Source organism: Bos mutus, chromosome 13 (assembly GCF_027580195.1).
Source record: "Bos mutus isolate GX-2022 chromosome 13, NWIPB_WYAK_1.1, whole genome shotgun sequence".
NCBI classification, from domain to species: domain Eukaryota; kingdom Metazoa; phylum Chordata; class Mammalia; order Artiodactyla; family Bovidae; genus Bos; species Bos mutus.
The window spans coordinates 55,682,541-55,707,198 of NC_091629.1; the positions used below are offsets into that span (position 1 = coordinate 55,682,541).

A 24,658-nucleotide genomic window follows, 5' to 3' on the forward strand; every position below is an offset into this window, starting at 1 on the left:
CTGAAACTCTAACAACATTGTTAATCGGCTCTACTCCAATACAAAATAAAAAGCTAAAAAAATAAAGAGAGCAAGCATGATGGGAAAAAAAGAAGGTGTTTGCATTCCATAGCAGCAAAGACGCACAAGAAGAACTGAGGAGGAGCTGGAGGGGAGATTGAACATCTGTAGAACATATAAAGGTGTTATAGGTTCACCTGTGTCCCCCAGAAAGACATGCTAAATTCCTAACCCCCAGGTACACGCGAACATGTATTTGGAAACAGGGAATATGCAGAAGAATGAAGCTGTGATGAGGTCTTACTGGATTATGGTTGGTTCCTCATGCAAGGACTGGTCTCCTTATAAGAAGAGGAATATTAAGAGATAGAAACACACACAGAGACAAAAAGCCCACGTGATGATGGAGGCAGAGACTAGAGTGATGCATCTACAAGCTGAGGATCACAAGTGACCACCGGAAGCATGGAGCAGACTCCCCCTTAGCGCCTACATGAGGAACCACCCTGCTGACACGTTGATGTTGGACTTCTGACCTTTAGAACTGTGAGAGAGTGAATTCCTGTTACTTTTGAGAGCAGAAGAATTGATGCTTTTGAACTGTGGTGTTGGAGAAGACTCTTGAGAGTCCCTTGGACTACAAGAAGATCCAACCAGTCCATTCTAAAGGAGATCAGTCCTGGGTGTTCATTGGAAGGACTGACGTTGAAGCTGAAACTCCAATATTTTGGCCACCTGATGCGAAGAGCTGACTCATTTGAAAAGACCCTGATGTTGGGAAAGATTGAAGGCAGGAGCAGAAGGGCACAACAGAGGATGAGATGGTTAGATGGCATCACTGACTCAATGGACATGAGTTCGGGTAAACTCCGGGAGTTAGTGATGGACAGGGAGGACAGCACTGCGGTTCATGGGGTCGCAAAGAGTCGGAGATGACTGAGTGACTGAACTGGACTGAACTAGCTCACCCAGTTTGCAGTCATCTGTCTCGCAGCCTTGAGACATTCATACAATGGTAGACTGAATTTGAGCCATTTGGCAGCCTTGGGGAGAGCAAGTTGCAGCACCCCAACAACTGTATCCACCCCACCTTGTGGGACAGAGCCGGGAGGTGGTATGTGAGCACAGGGAGCTGCCAGCTACGGTTCTGGTCACGTGTCACTTCTGGCTGCACTGTCACACACACAATTCACAATTAGAAGAAAACCTCATTGTTCACTTTGAAGATGGCACAGCAGGCTTGCAGAAGCACAGGGGCACACGCACACCCAGGTCACAGAGCTGGCCAGCAGCTGAGCTGGGGTCTGATTCCAAGTCATCCTGTGCTTTGGGGTCACAGGGATACATGTGAGTGGTCCCTGAGCACATTCTTGCTGCTCTCCGACATGATCTCTCTTCCCGACTCATTTCCCCTTTTTTCTCCTCCACTAGAATGTACACTTTTGGGTAATAGAAGCCTCATCTCCATATGGTTCTTTGGTGCACCCCTCGTGTCTAGAAGATTCCCAGGACACAGTAGGTGTTTAATGAATACCTTCCTCCTTGATCAATCGTATTGCAGCAGCATCTGGAGACAGCATTGTGCAGGTCTATCTCTCTAATAGGGACTTAGCCAAAGAGCAAATGACGCTACTCACTGTCTGCCCTTGATTGGATTGTGGCTGTAGGAAGATACTAATGTCACACACTGGTGCACCCCAGCCTGCACCTCAGATATCAGAATCGGGGAGCCACTTTCAACAACTCCGTTGGTGGGGACAATTCTGGTGCGACCCAAAACACTGGTATATAATAAAGCATTAAGAAGCAACAAAAGGGAGAGATGGAGAGTGTGGAAGTCACAAGGAGTGAGACGGGGTAAGAAACAGAGTTGGAGAGAGGAGGGTGGGGAAGCAGGGGGAGGGCTGTGTTTTCTGGGAGGAAATATCCTACCAAGGACCTGATCAGCGAGGCAGAGGGAGCTGAGTTACCCATCTGCAACCTTCTGGATGTACAGGGAAGGTGGCAAGAGAGGGTGACAGGCAAGGCTGGGCAGACACTCGTGGGAGGAGGAAGGATGATGCAGGAGTAGAGAAAGGACATCAGGAAGCAAAGGCACAGAGGCAAAGACCAGAGCTGCTGAGAGGGACTGGACTCCGAGAGGGACAGACATACAGCAATAATTCACTTCTGAACACATCTGGTTCAAAAATGACGTAGCATCCATAGGAAATTCATTCAAACAAAAGAACTGAAGTACATCCCTTTTATTGAAGCTTGAAACCAGGGGATCCAGATTGAGGACCACAACCTACCAAGAGCCTACCTAAATCTTCAGAAATCTGTGGAAAGCCCAGTAGGGATCGGCAGACACCAGAGGAGCCTGGCCAGTGCCCATCTGATTCTTGTCAGCCCAGAATCCCTCTTTAGGGGAAGGGCTCCAGCCCCATCCTGCATCTTCCAGAAGAGTCCAGACTCCTCCCAACCTGCCCCACTGGCTGCAGAGCTGGGCACACGGCTCTGACACTTGGGCACACGACCCTTCCACCCTGCCACCGGGTCCAACAGCTGGTCCAACATTGGATACTCAACCCAGGCAAGGAGGATGAAAATTCTTTCCAGGGACTGATGTCTAGAAATGGAGAAAAGTAAATTCTCTTACTCTGAAGCTTGTTAAACTGCAAGGTGTGGATCTGGAGTCCTTGACTTGCCCCCAAAGCTCCCCATGAGCAGGTGTGAGAATTACATCAAGAAGGAACAAGCAAAACAGGAAACACAGAGAAAAGAGAACTCTGGATCTATCATTCTAGGTGCTTCCATGCTTGGCACCCCAGAGGCACAAGCCAATAATCTCTCTCTGGGGCTCTACCCAATTAAGAGGTAGGTTACTGCCACTCACCACTGTTGGGGGTGGGGGGTCCAGAATGAGAAAGGTCCACTATTTCTCCATCTTCAAGCTCAGATCAGTCCCTGTGAGCCCTCCTGCCTTGCTTATGTCAATAAGGCAGGACAAGTGTGAGGGTGTGGACAGGGCTATGCCCTGCAGAGACCTCGAGAACCAAGGCAAGGATGGGATCCTCGCTGGCAGGGAAACGGGGCTGCTTCTGAGATGCAAAAGAGGGGCCAGGGGAGAGTCATGCCTCTGCCAGAGGGAACTAGTCCAAAACCAGTGGGGGAATCACTGGCAAGGGGGACTGGCAGAAATGAGCTGTGCAAACAGGTCCCAAGGAACTGCCTGCTGCCAGACTGCTCTGCCTTGGAGCTTCTGAGGAAGCAAGAGAGGGGAGGGGCCAGGGCAACGCAGCAGGATGCCAGAGCCTTCAGAGAAGGTCACAGCCACCAAGAACTTCTTTTATTTGGCTGTGCCAGGTTTTCGATGCTGTGCTGGGATTTCCTCTAGTTGCAGGAAGCAGGGGCTACTCTCTGGTTTTGGTGCATGGGCTACTCATGGTGGTGGCTCCTCTTGCTGTGGAGCACGGGCTCTATGGCACTCGGGCTTCAGTCATTGCAGCTTGCAGGCTCAGTAGCTGTGGCTCCCGGGCTCTAGAGCACAGAGGCTCAACAACTGCAGTGCATGGACTTAGTTGCATATGGGATCCTCCTGGACTAGGGATCGAATCCATGTCTCCTGTTTTAGCAGGCGGATTCTTCACCACTGAGCCACCAGAAAAGTCCCACCAGGAACTTCTGATGGGGTGGCCAGAGTGCTTGACAGAGCAGCACCTCGTATTCCATCGGGGGGCATGAGCGTTTCTGTGCTGACTCCCCTTCCCTTACCCTAAATTCTCTGAAGTGCTACACCACAAAGAATGTGTATATGTGTGTGGGGGGTGGTGTATGTGTGTGTATATGGTATGTATGTGTGTGTGTGCATGCTGGGAAAAGGATGAAGGAAAATTAAGGAAAGAGGACTGAGTTCCAAATTTGGATGGTGCAGAGCAGATGGAAAGTATAAGGAGTGTGAGGTAATTGACATTGAAAGCCAGTCGGAATGGAAACCAAATAGTCAGAAATGACCAGCATAGGAGGCCTTGCTGCTGCTGCTGCTGCTGCTGCTGCTGCTAAGTCGCTTCAGTCGTGTCTGACTCTGTACGACCCCATAGACGGCAGCCCAACAGGCTCCCCCATCCCTGGGATTCTCCAGGCAAGAACACTGGAGTGGGTTGCCATTTCCTTCTCCAATGCGTGAAAGTGAAGTCACTCAGTCGTGTCCAACTCTTCATGACCCCATGGACTGCAGCCCACCAGGCTCCTCCATCCATGGGATTTTCCAGGCAAGACTACTAGAGTGGGGTGCCATCGCCTTCTCTGATAGGAGGCCTTAGGAATATGCAAAAACTTGAAAGAGAGCTCACTGTACCCAAATCTCAAAGGGCAGGGTAACTTCTGTCAGCACGCAGTTTGCAAATAACCTTGGGGTTAGGGGAGCTCTTCTCAGGTCCAGCCCCAGGAGTACCTGGCATGGCCCTCTGTGCAAAGACAGATGACTGCAGGTGTATCTATAAGCTGCTTCTCTGGAGCTTCTGGAGAAGATAGAGCAGCCCATTGATGACATCAGGACCCAGGAGCCAATCAGGAGTCCTTCAGTCTTGGCTGGATAAGGAGGATGGAAGGGAAGATGGTAGCTTGGGGTTTAGGCCATAAAGGTGGAGACCCCAGGCAAAGGCAGAAAGACTAAGTCCACACTCAGCAAATTTCTGGGTATGGGTGAGGGCCTAGAGATAAGTATCCTACAGTTTGTTTTATCTCTGCTTATTGTGGAAGTCAAGGAATAAAACCAGGACAGCCGAGGATTCAGCAGAGACAAGGGAAGATGCTGGAAGAGTCGTCCTTGCCCCAGGCCTGCAAACTGCCTCGGTCACTTCACGGACTGCATCAGCCTGGTGAGGGGGAAGAAAGGTGAAGGGCAAAAGGGGTGGTCAGCTCAGTGCCCCCGAAAGAAAAGTCACAGGGATGACTCCAGGTATGCCTGGGGCAGCAATGCCCAGAGAGAAGAGATGGTTTTCTGAGGAGTCAGCCCTGACAGCACTGGGCAGAAAGAACCGGCTGCTTTCCCTTGCTGTGAGGCCAGACTCAGAGAACCCCCTTCTGGTCACTGTTGGGTTCCCATGAAATGCAGACTGAAAGCAGGAACTAATGGTCCCAGTGCTGGTCCTTTCTGTCCACCGTACGTGTGGACACCTGAGAACGAGGTCTCAAGGCCATCAGGCAGGAAGGCCCAGGGTAATGGACAGCATCTCCCCCGGCAGAAGCTGGACTAGCCGTGGTTGGTTCAGATACTGCTTTCACGTCTCAGCTCAGTGAGGTCGTGGGGTCGGCAGGGGTGCAGCTGGGCTCCACACAGCGTTCAGGGACCCAGCTCCTGCCTGGAGACGCTGCCTGCCCCAGTGTCTGGTCTCCTATGTCACAACAGGAGAGGGAAAGACAGGGCCGCACATGGGGGATTTTCTGTAGGTCTGGCCTGGAAGGGGTGTGCATCACTTTGACACATATCCCTCTGCCCCAACTGGAGGCAGGAGTCTAGGAAGTGTACCCTTCCTGCTCACTGAAATGGAAAAAATAAATAGTACAGAGAACAAGTCATGTGGTCACAGGAGCTTGAACTTCTCCAGCTAGGAGGTCCCGCTCTGTGATTATCACACTCGATTTCACCGAGCCTCAGAAAATATAAGGCAACTAGATCATTTGTTCCATTTTACAGATGGAGAAACTGAGGCTGGGTCACAGGCAGTTTAATCCGGAAATAAAAACTAGGTACAGCGAGGAGTCAGCCCTAGCCCCACCTGCCTCTCAAGGGCAGCCTCACTGCTTATCATTAGGAAAACCATTTTCAACCGTCTGCTTGCAAAGTCACAGCAAAGGCCAGTCCCGTCTCACGGTGGGTCCAGCAGGTTCCAACTCAAGTGTGTGAGAGATTAGAACAGCAAGCCGCGGAGCACATTCTACTGCTGATGAACTCAAACAGGAGGCTTTCCCTCACTGAGAGCAGGCGATCAGCCACTCTGCCAAAAATCGTCTGCTCCATCCCACCAGGCTGAGCTCCATCGGAGAGGAAGAGCTCCATTTACTGAGCCGTAAGCCAGTCACATCTGCCTCTGGACACGCATCTAAAGCAACAGGCCTGCTACTTGGACTAATAATGAAAAGCAGGAGCAAGCAATTTCATTGAAAAGAGGAGACTGAATCCTAGCCACATTCTCTACCAGGATCCAGCAAAGCATAAAAAAGGGGGACTTGCATGCACTTAAAAACATCAACAATAACCTTTCGAGAAGCAAAGAAATCCACCTTCCCAGGGGGTGGGAAACTCAAATTTGACACTACTGCAGGAGCCCCAGGACTCTGCAGAGCTGCCTCCTTTGTTTTCCATGCTATTTTAGGATGGCATTCTATTGTTGGAGAGGGAATAAGTTTGAAACCCACCTATAGAATATACGTTCTCTTTTGACAAATAGGGAACTCGAGGCCCAGAGAAATGGTCATTTGAATCTAACTAGCAACAAAATGTTGGCTCTGTCCCTTCTAAGATAAATCTCACCTAAGCCCCGGCTCTGGGTTCCCCAGATCAGGATGGCAGCCCGTCTTAGATGGGGCAAGAGGGGATACACGTGTACATAGAGCTGATGCACTTTGCTATGTGGACGTGGTAGAAACTTACACGACACTGTAAAGCAACTATATGCTAAGAAAAACTAATTTTAAAAATTTTAGAAATAAATTTTAAAATAAATAAAAACAATGCAATATGAGTATGAGAAACCCCACTGATCACATCAGAAGCCCCCTCTCTACCCCACCCCACCCCACTGCTAAGACACTGCTTTGGGGCATCTGCCTCCTGCTATCTGCTCCATGAGTGCTTTTTAAAACCAATTTTTTTTTAAATTTTGTATTGGAGTATAGCCGATTAACAATGTTGGTGATGGTTTCAGGCAGACAGCAAAAGGGACTCAGCCATACATACACATGTATCCATTCTCTCCCAAACTCCCCTTCCACCCAGGCTGCTTTGCTTTTTAAATGTTTAAACACGTTGCCACAATTTCTTCATGAGGATCATTTTTAATGACTGGTGATGCTTGCTCTAGGTAGGTAGACTACAGGTCTCTGGTCTCTGGTAGATAGGTAGACTACATTGGGTTGAAGAGGTGGCAACTGAGGGCGTCTAGGCACAGTGACAGCTGCCACGGTCAGCTGGGCTGGCATGGACTGTTCAGCAGGGCATCTTATCTCACTCTCTAGGTCAGAACAAACCAGAAGTCAAATGTCAAAGCTTTTAGACAGACCGACTGGGGCTCAGAGAAGCTAAATCACTCCACAGCTAATGTTATCAGCTCTCTTTTATTTCTCCCACATCTCATGCCCTGCTCTGGACAGAAGCCCACAGAGCTGCAGATGAACACAAGAGTGTCAGAGATCAAGAGGTCTCCCCGCGAGGAGGGGTTTGGGTCAGAGTTTCTCACCCTTGGCACAACTGGCCTTTGGGGCTGAGCAGTTCTTTGTTAGGGGCAGGGGGAGGAGGGTTGCCCTTGTACATAGCAGAAGTTTAGCAGCATCTCTGGCCTCCCCCTACCGGATGCTGGGGCTCCCTTCCCAAGTGTGACAATTAAAAAGGCCCCCAACATTGCTGAAAGCCTCCTGGGAGATGAAATCACTCTCAGTTGAGAACCACTGGTCTAGGCAGAGGCTGTAACATTTCAGAGGCAAATTAGGCACCAGAGAGAGGACATAGGCAATGCTCTGGATCATCCTGTCCAAATCTGGAGCCTGAGGTTTAACTGAGTCTGATTGAGCCTGAAACTTAGGGCCTCAGAAACAACATTCCATGTATATTTGCCACAGAATAGAACATAATGGAAAATCAGCATAACGAGGGTTAGGAAGAAAGTCTTAATTACAATAGGACTAAGATGGACCTTGGGCTCTGAGACGGTCAGTAGGCTGAGTGAACAGGCTTCAGCATCCTCATCAGCTGAGGATTAAACAGAATCTCACGTGAAATATACAGGGCGGTGTCTGGCATGCAATAAACAGTCTACAAATGTTACCTTACTGCAGACTTGCAGCTCATTCCGTACCCTGGATAAGTCTTCCACTGGAACACAGGAGGGTAATGTTCCATGTGAACAAGGGTTTAACGCAGTTGATGTTTGATTTGATTTCCAAATGCGTTAAAAGTGTTAATGCGACCCAGGAGCATGTAGCTGATGAAGTCGTCAAAATAAGTCAAGGAAACCAATACTTGTCAGGTTTTATTTATCCACACTGATGTTTTTTTTTTTTAAAAATAAGCTGGTCTTTGTGCCCATATAGAATACAATATACACAGATATCTCCCAGTTTGCCTCCCCCAACATGCTCATATGTTCAAGTGAAGTTTCCCACTTTCCTCCCATCTGTCATTTATTTTTTTTCCTCCTCTGGAAAGCTAACAGTGAGATCATCTAAAAGTGAGGAAGTCAGGAGCTAAGACTGGGCAGCTGGCAAATGGGGAGGATGGAGACTGATGAAGATAAATAAACACATGGACAGTTAGTTCACAAAGGATGAACACACCCAAGAAAGTGAAAGTGTCAGTCACTCAGTCAGGTCCAAGTCTTTACGACCCCATGAACTGTAGCCTGCCAGGTTCCTCTGTCCATGGGATTCTCCAGGCTAGAATACTGGAGTGAGTAGCCATTCCCTTCTCTAGGGCATCTTCCTGGTCCAGGGATCAAACCTGCGTCACCTGCATTGGCAGGCAGATTATTTATCACTGAGCCACCAGAGAAGCCCGAACATATCCATGACCCTTCCCCAAATCCAGAGAAGCTGCACTATGACTCCATTTTATAACTCAGGAGGCTCTGAATTCACATAGCAAACACATGCCAGAACCCAGATCTGAACCCAAGACCTACATGATTTACGATCTATGAGTGCTTTCCAAGAGCAGCTGTGGTTAAAAAACATGAGGCAGTCCATTAACTGAAGTTATGACTAAGAAAGAAAAAATAAGAGCATCAGGATATTTTTTTAGAAAGAAGACTGCAGAGAAGATGAAGATGCTGAGGTTTCTTGAAATACTATCTTCCAGGAAAGCCAACATTAGACATGGGGTAGAGGGAGGAAGCAGGTAAGTGTGAAGTGATAAGGTGTTGCCCACAGTGTGAAGCAGGTACACACCAGTAGGCAGGACTCAGGAGGAACACCGAGGGCTCACTCATCTCAAGGCAAGCCTTCCCTTGACAGCCATTAAGGAAGGCCCAGAAGCTTCTAAAATGACCATCATCAGGGCCACATGATAGACTGGGTAAGTAGCATGATGCTGGCAGGTCAACAGAGACCTGGGCAGGACAAAGGGAAGTCATAGGAGGGACACAGGGAATTACAAAGCTCACAGCTTCCATAACTAGGAAGAAAAAGAATAAGGACACAAAACAATTAAAGTAAAAGATGATATATATGCATGTGTGTGCTAAGGTGCTTTATTACCCCATGGACTAGAGCCCGCCAGGCTCCTCTGTCCATGGAATTTCCCAGGCAAGAATACTGGAGTGGGTTGCCATTTCCTCCTCCCGGGAATCTTCCCAATCCAGGGATCAAACCCACATCTCTTATGTCCCCTGCATTGGCAGGAGGGTTCTGACCAGTAGCACCACCTGGGGATACGTACAGCTGATTCACTGTGTTGTACAGTAGAAAATAATACAAAATTGTAAAGCAATTATATTCCAGTAATAAAATGAAATAAAATAAAGAAGCACTCATAAAGGACATAGAACTTGCTCAGAGGTAGGAGGAAAACCTATAGTTCGAAGAATACTGAGAACCTTGGGACAAGAAGAGCACTAAGGAATCTTCTGTGCCACTGCCTCTTGTGAAGAAAGGGTCTGAGAACTCCCTGGATACAGCAAATGTCTGGCCATCCTCTGCATGCCAGGTACTGTACTAGGTGCCAGGGATCCAGAGGAAGCAAGACCTACAGAGCTTCTCCCTTCAAGACCACATGTAACACACAGATGTGAACGAGTACTGTGCACAATGGTAAGAGCTGGGTAGAAAACCACAGCCTAGTGTACTGGTACAGAGTCACAAGAGGGAGTGTGGTCAGGGGAGTCTCTCTGGGGAGCTGATAGGTGAGTAGACACCACAGCAAACAAAACAAATGAATTCCATGTAACCATCAGGAAGAAAAGCATTTACCTCCAAGAGAGGGAAACAAGTGCAGAGCCCCTGAGGTCAGACTTGGCTTTCCTGGAGTTCAAGGAAGAGGAAATGGACAGGTGTGGCCAGAGAATAGGATAAAAGGAAAAATATGGGGTTGGGAGGCTAGGAATCAGAGACAGAGAGGGGGTCAGAAATAGACTGTGTTAAGAAGCTTGGCTTTTATTCTGAGGATAAGAGAGGAGCTAGTGCAGTTTTAGGAAATGATGTGCCAAGATTTAACTTGTTTTCAAACTGTCTCTGAGGCTGCACAGAGAGCAGACCTCAGCGGTGCAGAAGTGGAACAGGGAGGAGGCTGGCAACTCATCCAATTGCAAAGAAAGGGCGTGGTCTCAAGCGGTGATAACAAACTGTGACCCAGGAGCCAAACCCTGCTCTGTGCCTGTGTGTTTTGATTTTTTTTTTAATAAAGTTTTATTGTCACATGGCCTCACTCATTCATGCCATGTTTTCTAGGGCTGCTTTTGCTACAACAGCAGAGTCGAGTAGTTTAAACAGAGCCTGGGTGGCCCATAAAGATGAAAACGTTGACAACCATGCCCTGTGTAGGAAAGGTTTGCCACCTCCTGGTCTAGGGTGTGGACAGGTGAGATGGTAGGGGTGGTGGGGCTCCAGGCAGGCTTAAGCAGTGGAGTTTACAGGGCAGAGGCCAGATTCCAGCCCCGGCTCTCTGACCACTGCACCATACAGCTCCCAGCTCCCCTCTGCCTCTGAAGACTGGCAGAGAACAGATATGGATGCTCGGAGTCTGATTAGGAAGGCAACTTTGCTCCAGTGCTCTCCAAGCTGAATGCTCAGAGTGGTTACTGTCTTTGTTTCTTCTCTGGGTATGTAGTGGTCCCCCTGGGCTGCTCTCACTGATGGGACAGGAGGCAGCAGCCTTGGTCACCTCAGAAGGCTAAAGATGCTTTCCCGAATTGCATTAGCTGTCCTACCCTTTGTATATATTTTCTCAGCTCACACCTGATTACAGGGTCTATCATATTGGATTTTCTAAGAAATGTGGTATAGAAGAAAGAACAGGATCTATTTGGCACAGGCAGGCATGGGCTGGAATCCCAACTCTGCCACATATAAGCTGTGTGGCCTTGGGATGGTTGCCTAACCTCTCTGATCCTCCATGCCCTCATCTGTAAAAGGGGGGATGCTACAGCACATGTACCGTATGGCTACTTACAGGCTTAGTAAGATAGTATAGTAGGCGCCTGACCCAACTGGAAGGCCATGCGTTATTAAGTCTGCATGATTCTTCCTACTCGACCGTGACTTATCACACTACTTGACACATGGTTGGGGTTCCATAAGCTCTTAACAATAAGGACAAGTCAACTATTCTAGTCTAGTAATCTTTAAGCCACAGGCTGTAAACTCAAAGGCCTACAGGAGCAAGCCTAGTGAGGTGAGCAAGGTGGGCCAAGCCAGGGCAAGGGTGAACTGTGGAGCGTCCCGGGACAGGGCAGCCATACCAGCCCACTGCTGCCATCCTAAAATGCAGGCTCAGTGTGGCCAAACTGACGCAACTGCAAGAAGAATTTAAGGAGTGGAACAAAATGTTAAAAGAAAAAAAAGACAATGCAACCAAGTAAAGCATCTCTGCAACCAACTTGGACCAGTGGGCTGTGTTTGGTGACCCCAATCGCATTCCCTAATGTTGTTCCAGAGAAAAGAGACCTTAAGGTGATTAAGTTTAAATTACCATAGAACAAGAAGCAGAACAAGGAAAAGTAGCCAGTGTATTGATATTTGATCAATATCTCCTTGAATACAGTAAAATATGATTATCGATAATTACAGATATAACTATTGTTGTTCAGTCGCCAAGTCGTGTCCAACTCTTTGCGACCCCACGGACTGCAGTACACCGGGTTTCCCTGTCCTTCACTGTCTCCTGGAGTTTGCTCAAATTCATGTCCATAGAGTCCATGATGCTATTTAACCATCTCATCCTCTGCCACCCTCTTCTCCTTTTGCCTTCAATCTTTCCCAGCATCAGGGTCCAAAGAAGGCGGGAATGGCAAACCACTCCCATATTCTTATTGTGAGAACCCCAGGAACATGAACAGTACGAAAAAGCAGAGATATGACTTGGTGGGTGTCTATTTTGTACTATTGCTATTGCTAAGTCACTTCAGTCGTGTCCGACTCTGTGCAACCCCATAGACGGCAGCCCACCAGGCTTCCCCGTCCCTGGGATTCTCCAGGCAAGAACACTGGAGTGGGTTGCCATTTCCTTCTCCAATGCATGAAAGTGAAAAGTGAAAGAAGTCACTCGGTCGTGTCCAACCCTCAATGACCCCATGGACTGCAGCCTTCCAGGCTCCTTCATCCATGCGATTTTCCAGGCAAGAGTACTGGAGTGGGGTGCCATTGTCTTCTCCGATTTTGTACTAAGAGCTATACATATATTTTTTCCCTCTAATAAGGATCCAACTAGCTATATCTGTCCCCACTGAACAGATGAGGAACCTGAGGCTCGAAGCAAACATGTAATTTCCCTGAAGACACAGAGACCTGGGGCCAGGTCTGAGATTGAAACTTGGGATGCTGACATCCATACACAAAATCTATACTCTTGACCCTGCCCAACTACCTTGATAGAAAGTCACAAGGGAGTTAAATCCAAACATCTGACTCTCAGCATCAGTACTGGATTTCTTTGAAGAACTAATCTGTACATTGATAATAAGTTCTGAAACCATGGTAGGTTGTTAAATGGAGTTAGAAGACAAATTTTAAAAAACCATCACCAACAAAATTTTTATGAGTTAGAAAATTGTCATCAAGACCACATCTGCATATTTGAGGAAACCTAAGCCCTTGGGATAAGCTAAAATACCTTGAAATCAAAGACTTTAGGAAACCCAGAAACAGACAGCAAATTAGTGCATTTATGAGCAGTGGTCTGGAACAGGTAGGTTGAGGGGCCAGATTGTTAATTGAGTGAAACCTCAATTACAGAGTAATCTAATGTATACTCAGGTACATTATCACAACTCAATAAACAGCTCTTTGGAATGAAGTAATTCCAATTTGCTTGCATTTTAATCTGTGTGTTGCCCTGAAAATTTTGTATTGCCTACACTCAAATGAGGTGGTGTTTTCTGAAGCACCGATGCTCACAGTCCCAGGACAGTAAACGAGCCACAAGCCAGCCATAAACACACCTGCCTAGGGAGAGACAGAGACAGAAATGGAGACAGAGGTCCCCGCCCTCCACAGCTTGGCCCAGCACAAGCACCTGCCGCAGACAGCATCAGAGGGACCTCCGGCTCCTGGCACCCTCGGGAGCTGAGGGTCCTATGACCTCCCAACCCCTGCATGGCCTGAGTTCCAAATGAGTGATGCCAGGCGGAGTGGGCCCATGAGGTCAGGAGGCCGAGCACAAGCAGGACCAGAAACTTATCCTTTGTTCCAGATCCCTGGCTCACTGGTGGTGGATAGAGGAGGAATCTGGGGAGACTGATGTAGTGGGAACTCCAGGACCCAAATGTTCCCAAGCCTACATGTTGGGCCCCATTTAAAAAAAAATGTAAAAAATGCTGGCTGTGCTGTACAGCAGGTGGGATCTTATTTCCCTGGCCAGGGACTGCATCTGTGCCCCTGCAGGGTAAGCACAGAGCCCTAACCACTGTACCACCAGGGAAATCCTATGACCCCCACTTTAATATTCCCTCCTGTATGTTCTGCACATGAGGGAAGTACCCATCCCCACTCTGCACAGGAAGCCTCAAAGGATCTCTCCAGGGCCACAGATACGGGAACAAGATTGTGACCTGGACAAGTGTCCTGCCCCATCTACCTCAGTTCAGTTCAGTTACTCACTGGTGTCCTATTCTTCATGACCCCATGGACTGTAGCACGTCAGGCTTCCCTGTCCATCACCAACTCCTGGAGCTTGCTCAAACTCATGTCCATCGAGTCGGTGATGCCATCCAAACATCTCATCCTCTGTCATCCCCTTCTCTTCCTGCTTTCAATCTTTCCCAGCATCAGGGTCTTTACCAATGAGTCAGTTCTTCCCATCAGGTGGCCAAAGTATTAGAGCTTCAGCATCAGTCCTTCCAATGAATATTCAGGGCTGATTTCCTTTAGGATGGACTGGTTGGATCTCCATTCAGTCCCTTGGACTCTCAAGAGTCTTCTCCAGCACCACAGTTTGAAAGCATCAATTCTTTGGTGCTCAGCCTTCTTGATGGTCCAACTCTCACATCCACACATGACTACTGGGAAAACTATAGCTTTGACTATACAGATCTCTGTCAGCAAAGTGATGTCTCTGCTTTTTAATACGCTGTCTAGGTTTGTCATTGCTTTTCTTCCAAGGAGCAAGTGTCTTTAATTTCATGGCTGCAGTCACCATTCACAGTGATTTGGGGGCTCACCATCCACAGTGAGCCTAAGAAAATAAAATCAGGGATCGAACCCAGGTCCCCTGCATTGGAAGTACAGTCTTAGCCACTGGACCATAAGGGAAGTCCTATGTGTGTGTGTCTGTGTGTGTGTATGCGTGTGTGTGTAGGGAAGGGTTAAATCCATTTCTGGAATCTGGCAGTTGGTATCCCACTCCAGACAGGAAGGGAACACGGGAGCGTGATGCATGAGTTAAAAACGAAAGTTAGCAATAGGTCAAGGGACCCCTGCTATGAGCCCAGCCTGCTATCTGGATGTTTTTGACACTGTTCAGGACACGATGCTGCCAGATACTGACAAGGCCACAAGCCTCGGGTCCTCCAGGTGAGGCCTAAATAGCAATGATCCAGCCCCTGGGCCAACCCCCGCTCTGCCCCTAAGGACCTGTCTCTGTGTCTCAACCTGGCTGTGGATGTTCCTACAGCTGTAAAATGAATTAAAATAAAACCAAGGTGCAGAGCCACAGTCAGGACTAAATAAGATCATGAACGTAAAGGGACTTCTACATTGAAGGGGTCTAGTTTCTAGCTGACCCCCAAGTGAATGTAAAAAGAGAAGAAGTGCAACAGGGAAGAAAAACAGGCACTAAGAAAATGCGATATTCCATTAAGGATTTCAATAAGGTGCAACAAAACAGGATCCATCACCAGGAGCACAAACCTAACTTCACCCACGGTGAAGGAGACTTCTGAAGAAGGTCACCCAGTGCACCCCTTAAAATGGACCGGTGAGGGCTACAGGGGAGGGGGCAGAGCAGATCCACAGCTCCTGGATTGTATCAGGGTACTACCCCCTCCAGGCTGAACTCAAGCCCAAGGAACACAGCCAGCAAAGGACAAACCACAGCCCCAGGACACCCTGGCCACCCCTCCAAACAAAAGCCATGATGCTTCTCCATGGAAACCACATCCTTTGTCCAAGAGGCCTCTGCATTTGGCCCCACACCTCCTTCTTCACACCTGGGGACCTAAGGAAAGACGAAATGGAGTGTCTGACTCCATTTGTCTGCATGTGAACAGTTCAGAGCCCGACACTAGCCCCAGTAGTCATTCATCCAATCCACTCATTACCAACACTGTGCCAGGCACGGCAAGGTGCTAGTGAGACCGGGACAACAGGAGACAACACAGTCCATTCTCAGGATGGGGAGGGAGGCTTCCATTGCTGTGTGGGATATCACCATACAACAGGTATAGAGAGCGTCCAGAAAGCACAGCTCAGAAGTAACATATTCACTGACTATAGGAAAGACCTGAAAAGGCCACTTTATCACATAGATCAACCTTCAGTTCAGTTCAGTTGCTCAGTCGTGTCCGACTCTTTGCGACCCCATGAATCGCAGCACGCCAGGCCTTCCTGTCCATCACCAACTCCCGGAGTTCGCCCAGACTCACATCCATCGAGTCAGTGATGCCATCCAGCCATCTCATCCTCTGGCGTCCCCTTCTCCTCCTGTTCCCAATCCCTCCCAGCATCAGAGCCTTTTCCAGTGAGTCAGCTCTTCACATGAGGTGGCCAAAGTACTGGAGTTTCAGCTTTAGCATCATTCCTTCCAAAGAAATCCCAGGGCTGATCTCCCTCAGAATGGACTGGTTGGATCTCCTTGCAGTCCAAGGGACTCTCAAGAGTCTTCTCCAACACCACAGTTCAAAAGCATCAATTCTTCGGCGCTCAGCTTTCTTCACAGTCCAACTCGCACATCCATACATGACCACTGGAAAAACCACAGCCTTAACTAGACAGACCTTTGTTGGCAAAGTAATGTCTCTGCTTTTGAATATGCTATCTAGGTTGGTCATAACTTTCCTTCCAAGGAGTAAGCGTCTTTTAATTTCATGGCTACAGTCACCATCTGCAGTGGTTTTGGAGCCCAAGAAAATAAAGTCTGACACTGTTTCCACTGTTTCGCCATCTATTTCCCATGAAGTGATGGGACCAAATGCCATGATCTTCGTTTTCTGAGTGTTGAGCTTTAAGTCAACTTTTTCACTCTCCACTTTCACTTTCATCAAGAGGGTTTTTAGTTCCTCTTCACTTTCTGCCATAGAGCACCAAAAAGTCAAGAAACGAGCCTAACAGGATCAAAATGATAGTTTCTTTGATATATATTGGCACTCAATGTAAACTAGTTTAAAGATGATTTTTTCCTGTTAGTTGTTCTGTTCATAACTATTCAATTTGTTGATCTTCAACTTAAGTGTTCACAGAATTCCAACGATGAGATGAATTCCTGCTGAGGCCAATAACTCATTCACTGATCCACCACTCAACAAATATTTTAAGGTTGAGTCAAACGAAATGACTGATCATGCAGGGCAAAACCATGGAACGCTGGTGATCTCAGATGGCTTGGCATGCTCAGCACGTATGCCAGGCACTCTGCGAAGCTTAGGGGGCTGACTGTGAACCATGAGACACAAGGAAGATGGCACAAACTCCGCTGAGCTTATATCCTAAAGGGGGACACAAAACTGCCAAGAAAATGAAGAAAAATATAGAATTTGAAAATGTGAAGCATGGAAAAGAAACAAAGCAATGTGATAGAATGTGACCATGAGAATGGCGGGGAGCTAGGAGAGGGTAATTCTCTCAGAGAAGATGGCATGTTGACAGTCAAGCTGAGATCTGATGAATGACAAAGGGGCAGCCATGTGAATATCCATCTGGAATCAGGACAGCACAGGAGAGAGAATCTCAGATGGCAGACTCACCCAGGAAAGGTAATCATTACATAGGCGGGCAAAGAGAGGTCAAGGTTCCACACCAACCCACCCTTTGACCAAGGGAACCAACTCAGGAGACTTCTCAGGGGTTGAACAACGCTTCTATCTTCAAACACACTGGGTATCATTCTGCAGCTAGCATTAACATGAACAGCTCCACTATTTCATTCACTAAATTACGTTATATTAAAATTTTACCCGGTGAACATAACGCTGGAAAATGAGAGCATCCATACACTGCTGGTTTCCAGTATAAGCTGTCAACCTTCTTTTTTTCAAAAGCAATATTGCAACACAAAGAAAAATCCATAAAGATGCTCATATTCTCTGGCCTAACAACTCTACCTCTAGGGAATTTATCCAAGGAAATAATCTGGTTTAGTAGAATAAAAATATTCTCTTCGGAAGAACTCAATTGAGGTGTTAATTGCTGCACGCACAAAGGAAAGATAAAAACAAAAACACCTGGAATTATCTAAATGATGACAGAGATTTTTAAAAATAGGATGATTGTGATGAACTTGATGAAATAGCACACAACCATTAAGCACTGTAACAAAGATTATGGAGTCTTTTTAAAATGAATGGAATATCCAGCTCCTTCAGAAAAGGGAGAATGTACATATTTTCATGGAAAAACACATCAAAGATTCCTCAAGGTGAACAAGAAAACTGGGAAAAAATTGATTCAAAGTCAGTAGGGTGGGGGTTATTTATTTCAAAAGTCCTTCTAAAATATTGTCACTGTATCGAGTTTTCAATAAAATATCCGTTAGAAACAATTGTTTTCTCGATCAGTGTAACAGAATGCCACCCAAGCACAAGGACATTGGCTCACTCTAAATTTAAATGCAAAAAAAAAAAAAAAAAGCCAAATTTGGAGATGCCTTCCATGTCATCCATCCCATAAGCTTTCATGTACAGATCTTACATCTAAGACTCAACTTTGAATGACAGTGAAATATTGCATGATTTTACAGTAACTTTATTTTTTTTTTGAAGTGGGTTGATGGGGAGAATTTAAAGCTGTTTCATTCTATGGAATGAGTGAAGGAACCACAGATAAGAAAACAGCAGTCTTAGCTCTTCCCACCATGCAAGCTTGGGGCCAAAGGATCCCTATGAGACCAACCACGTGGGTGGCGGCACTCACCTTTCACGATCAGCTCAGCATAGTTGGACACACCGGAGCCACCGTCAGAGCGGATCACACAGCGATACTTGCTCACGCTCCGCTGGGTCGTGTCTGCCACACTGACTGTTGCCGAGAAACGCCTGTGGTTGACCACACGGGTGACCATGAGGGCCGTGTCCCTTCCATTCCATTGCTGCAGGACAGAGGAAAGGAGGGAGAAATCATAGTATCACAGGCTCCCAGCGTGGAAGCTCCACCCACCCCCACACCCGCGGGGCCCATGACTTTCCATAATGAGTCTCCATTGCTGGTATCGGTAGGTGACAGGATTCAAGAATAAACTTTGCTAGGGAGCTGATGTGAGAGGGCAGCTGCCTGCCCATAGGAAGAGAGGGCACAGCCCCTTCTAAACACCTTGGCTCCTTGCTCATCTGCATATAAGGTTGGCACTTAGCCCTTTAAACTTCCTCCCATTTTTGTTCATCTCTTAAGCAAAACCCACAGGGTATCCCCAAGAGCAGACTCAGGTAAGTCAGTGAAAACATAGCCCACAAAGTGGCAATAAACAGCTGGTGTGCTGGTACCCCAGCCACAGGTCCTGCGTGCCCTCTACGTGGACCAATCTGTCCCCCAGGCACAGTATGGATGGGGGCTTTTCAACACCTCTCCTCCTTGGCATATGCTGCTTCCACTGCCCGAAGCCTCCTGTCTGCCTGGAGATACTCTCACTGCCTTTAAGCCCAGGTGCAGCTCATTGGCATCTCCAGTAAGTGCCCTTGACTGTCATATCACCTTCTCGAAAGCTCCTCACTCTCCTATGTATGGTGCAAACTTGCCATGCAATTTTTCCAACAAATGTTTCCCTCAATAGACTGTGAGCTGCCCAAGGGCAGGACTTTGGTCTTTTCATCTCTAGCACCATGCCCTGATGCCTCTTGACTTGATAAACATTTCTAGAATCAACATTTTTAATACAACATTTTTGTCTTTACAATCCTGAATCTTAGATGTGATATTCTGGGTATGAAAAAGTCCCTGTTTCACAGTAGCAAGTTACAATAACTGCTAGGAAAAGAAGTGCAAGTGAATACCATTTGTGCAAACTCAGGCAGGCAACTTCATTTCTCTGGCCTTCAGCTCCTCCTTTAAACCATGGCTCTGATACTGGGGCTTGCTTCATGGAGTTATCGTGACAAATAAATGAGAAGGCATGGAAAACATTTGACCTGAAGCATATTCTGGTGTCAGTGGAGCTCTCTAAATCAAGGGTCCCCAACCTCTGGGATCTAATGCCCGATGATCTGAAGTGAAACTGATCTAATAATAATAGAAATAGAGTGCACAGTAGCTGGAATGTGCTTGGATCATCCTGAAACCACACCCCCAGCCCCAAGGTCTGTAGAAAAACTTGCTTTTCACAAAACTAGTCATTGGTGCCTAAAAGCTGGGGGATCGCTGCTCTAAATTAACCATGAAATTAGAGGTGAAGTGGGGTAAAGTGGATAACAGCCCTTCAAAGATGTCTATGTTCTAATCCTTAGAGCCTGCAGATACATCACTTTACGTAGTAAAAGGGACTCTGAAGATGTGATTACGGATGTTGAGATGGAGAGAGATTCCGAATCAAACAAAAGGACTTATATGCAGAAGAGGAAGGCTGGATGGTCAAAGTCAGAGAAAGAGACGTGGCGACAGAGGCAGAGGTCAGAGTGGTGCGACCTCCTTAAGATGAAGGAAGGAACCATGAGCCAAGGAATGCAGGGAGGGGTGGCCCCCAGAAACTGGGAAAGGTAAGGGGAGAGATTCTCCCCTGGAACCTCCAGAAGGAGCACAGCCCACTGACACCTTGATTTTAGCCCATAAGACCCATTTCTGACTTCTGATCTCCACAACTGTAAAGTAATACGTTTCCATTGTTTCAATCCACTCAGTTTGCAGAACTTGTTACATCAGTAATAAGGAATTAACACAAACAGCAAAGGACTCATTAAGTGCAAAAATATTAATTTTTTCAAGTTTAAATCTTATGTTGATGTCTCCTCCAGGATTATTTCACTTTTCTTCTTAATGATGTCAGATTCCAGCGAGGATTAAGTGCATCCCCTTGAACCATTTACATTTTTTCTGTTTAGCTCCTGAAACCACCAGCCTTTCTCCCATGGAAGAATAAGAAATTGTGGGTTGTCTTATAAAATCTCTGGAAAAACAGGCCTTTTGATAATCACATTTGTCATATTGGGAGCAGGCAACAGCCGGACAGGGACGAGCTGAGGGCCCAGAACCATGAAAGGCAACAGCGCTGTGATGGACCGGGGCAAGGAGCCGTGGAGGTGAGGTTCAGAGAGATGAGCCCACACGCAAGGGCAAGCAGAGGCTCAAGGTCAAGGCAACTGAGCAGTCACCCAGGAGGAGCCCTGAGGCAGAGATCGCAAAGGGTTCCAGAAGACCAGGGATGGTGAGAGGCTCAGAGGCCAGAATGCTGGGGCAACACGGAGAAGGGATTTAAAGCAGAGAGGATGAGTAAGAAGCACAAGTACCAGCCACCATCAGCCCCAGACAGAGGCAGAGAAGAAAAGGGGAGAAAACAAAGGGAAATTTTATTGTGCAGGAAAGGACTCAGAAACCTCAGCCCCCAGGTAATGGATAGGTTTGAGTGGACACAGGTGGGATGCCAAAAGCCTGAAGTGGACCACAGCCCGGAGACAAGGGGAGAGAGTAAAGCTTTCCAGCCATGACATTAAATGCCATGTAAGTGCATAGGGATTCAGATGCTGGGATGCTCAGAAAGAGGAGGACAGTGAGGGGAAGTCAAAGTCCTGGGAAAAGCCAGAGAGGTGCAGGACACAGATGGTGCACGCTGAAGCCTGTGGAAAATTCTACGAAACCCTTAGGCCCATGTTACCGCTTCATCTTGTTGGAAGTCTTCTTTTGCCGCCTCTAATATTTTTCACCCATAAGTACACCCTTCCTCCGAAAGTTCCAGGCACGCCTCTTCTTGTGGCAAGTGTTGGAGAGCTATATCTGTTATAAAATGAATCATCTTCTAGTCGATGACTCAACTGAATCAATTTCCCAGTGGGCACTCAAAACAGTGTCTTAGGTTGGGTTCCCCAGACAGAAGCATGGTCTGGGGGCACTGGCTCGTAAAGCATACTTTGCTCCATTCTACCCACCACCTTCCTATCTCTGCCTTTTCCGCCAGTACTCTATACGAGCATACATGCTAAGCCGCTTCAGTCGTGCCCGACTCTCTGTGACCCCATGGACTGTAGCCTGCCAGGCTCCTCTGTCTGTGGGATTCTTCAGGCAAGAATACTGGAGTGGGTTGCCATGCCCTCCTCCCATAGGGTCTCTGGAAAGCCCATGAGCCACTGCCTTGAGATTTGCTGGTTGTCTGCTCCTGAATCTATGTTCAAAAAGTTTTTTAAAAAGAGAGAGACTAGGAACTGATTTCCATAGAACGCTGACAACATGGGAAGCTCAAGCACCCCTGCAATAACACACTGCTTCCTCTGAAAAGTCAATATATCCCCTGTGAATACAGTTCCATAACAGAGTTTGGTAAATATTTTGTTCAAAGCATGGGATTCGTCTGAGTGTTTATTAGGTAGAAGTCACATTAACGTACATAACTGAATGCTCAGTCTGCGTCAGGTGTTGTGTTAAGTGGCCTATGCTTAATCCACCTAAAGTTCCTAGGAGAAGTCCTTTTCAAATGGTGGGGCGCAGACTAACAGCATCAGTGTGACCTGGGAACCTGGGAGAAATGTTCATTTTAATGAGAATTCGAGGGCTGCTATACCTTTGTGGAGGCTGTTTATTGGGGTTGGTAATCTGAGTTGTCTTTTCCCTTTCCCTCATTCTATTATTAATCACACTGGAAATGTACTCATTATTTAACAAAACAGAAAATAAGAGAGTGTGGAGTGTGGAAGGTATAATTTCTGCGCAGAAGAATTTATAGGCCAGGGCTAAGATTCCAGCAAAACAGCAAAAAGGGCAAAACATAAACATAAAGCCAAGTATTAAAATAGCATCCTTCAAGGAAGAAAACATGGTCAGCAGAGAATGAGCAACGCTCTTAGAATAATCTAGAGTGGTGGTTCTCCAAGGATGGTGCCCAGACTCACTGCATTAGCAGTCCTTGGAACTTGCTAGAAATGCAAATTTTCTGTCCCCACACTGGACCTAATAAACCAGGAACACTATAGGGGTGGGGGAAGGACACTTTTGCTTTCAAAAACCCTGTAGGTGATTCTGATGCATGATAAGGCATGAAATAAGTCCTAAGAATATTGCTATTTCTCAAATGAGGAAACTGAGGCAGAGAGAGGTCAAATGACATGATTTAGAATTGTTGTCATTGTTCAGTCACTACATTGTGTCTGAATCTTTGCAACCCCATGGACTGCAGCACGCCAGGCCTCCCTGTCCATCACCAACTCTCGGAGTCTACTCAAACTCATGTCCATTGACTCGGTGGTGCCATCCAACCATCTCATCCTCTATTGTCCCCTTCTCCTCCTGCCTTCAATCTTTCCCAGCATCAGAGTCTTTTCAAATGAGTCAGTTCTTTGCATCAGGTGGCCCAAGTATTGGAGTTTCAGCATCAGTCCTTCCAATGAATATTCAGGACTGATTTCCTTTAGGATGGACTGGTTGGATCTCCTTGCTGTCCAATAAGTTGGAGTCTTCTCCAACACCACAGTTCAAAAGCATCAATTCTTTGGTGCTCAGCTTTTTTTTTAATAGTCCAACTCTCACATCCATACATGACTACTGGAAAAACCACAGCTTTGACTAGATGGACCTTTGTTGGCAAAGTAATGTGTCTGCTTTTTAATATGCTGTCTAGGTTGATCATAGTTTTTCTCCCAAGGAGCAAGCACCTTTTAATTTCATGGCTGCAGTCATTGTCCGCAGTGATTTTGGAGTCCAAGAAAATAAAATCTGTCACTGCTTCCATTTTCCCCCATCTATTTGCCATGACATGATGGGACCAGATGCCATGATCATAGTTTTTTGAATGATTTAAAATAGTACTTTTCATATTAATGTGCATACAGGCCACCTAGGGAATCTCATTAAAAATGCAGACTCTGATTCCTCGAGTCTGTGAATTACTTGACATAATTCATTTTTTAAAATTTATTTATTTGGCTGAGCTGGGTCTTGGTTGTAGCACAAAGGATCTTTAGTCTGGGCGGGCAGGGTCTAGTTTCCTCACCGGGAATCGAACCCTGGCCCACTGCAATGGGAGTGTGGAGTCTTAACCACCGGACCACCATGGAAATCCCTTGATATGCTTCACTTCCAGCAAGTTTCCAAGTCTTGTCGATGATGCTGGTCCCTGAACCATAGGACGACGAACAAAACCTTACAAGACTCTGCGGAATGATGCTGGAGTTAGGATGTGGACCCAAGTGATCAGATTCTAGACACTGAGGCCTTATTCACATCAGCCAGCTGCTGGCCAGTACATGACAGTGCACACTTAGCCTGCGACACTGTGAGGAGGGTAGTGTTCAGTGCTGCAGAAACTCATTTGCTTGTTTAAAGAACATCACATGCCATCCTGCAGGAAAGTACTGCCCCACCGAATACAGTTTGGGAACCAATGTGATAGATACCTAGCTTTCTAGAAACCTTGGGAGTCTCAAAGTCAGAAATATCTGTGTGGGGAGGAGCAAAACATCTTCCTGAATTCCTGGTTAGCAGACTTTCTGGATATATTATTAAGGGACACCATAGCCAATGTGCTACCAGTCTGGGGTTTTCTTATCCCAACTCTATCAGTCTAAAGCAGTGGCTCTCAAACGTTAGCATACGTAAGAATCACCTCCAAGGTGACTCAGTAGGTCAGGAGTGAGGCTAGACATTCTGCACTTAATTTTCAAAAAAATTTATTTTTTGGCTGCGCTGGGTCATCTTTGCTGCACCTAGGCTTTCTCTGGTTGTGGCAGGCAGGCTTCTCATTGCTGTGGCTTCTCTTAAAGAGGAGCACGGGCTCCAGGCACGTGGACTCATTAGTTGTGGGCTTAGTTGCTCCGTGGCAAGTGGAATCTTCCCGGACCAGGGATCAAACCCGTGTCCCCTGTACTGGCAGATGGATCCTTAGCCACTGGACCACCAGGGAAGTCCGAGCTAATCTGCATTTATAACAAGTTCCAGAGTGACGCTGAGTCTGCTGGCCTTGTCCTACATC

At 47.1% G+C, this 24,658-nt stretch overlaps 1 protein-coding gene across 7 annotated transcripts in view; it reads right to left on the minus strand.

Moving 5' to 3' along the window:
- Positions 1-24,658, minus strand: part of PTPRT (protein tyrosine phosphatase receptor type T) — a 1,153,310-nt gene that overhangs the window by 679,481 nt on the left and 449,171 nt on the right. For all 7 annotated transcript variants that reach the window (XM_070381763.1, XM_070381762.1, XM_070381758.1 and 4 more), the window contains exon 6: positions 18,472-18,646. In XM_070381763.1, the coding sequence (XP_070237864.1) occupies positions 18,472-18,646 (175 nt within the window). The remainder of the gene's footprint in view (positions 1-18,471; positions 18,647-24,658) is intronic.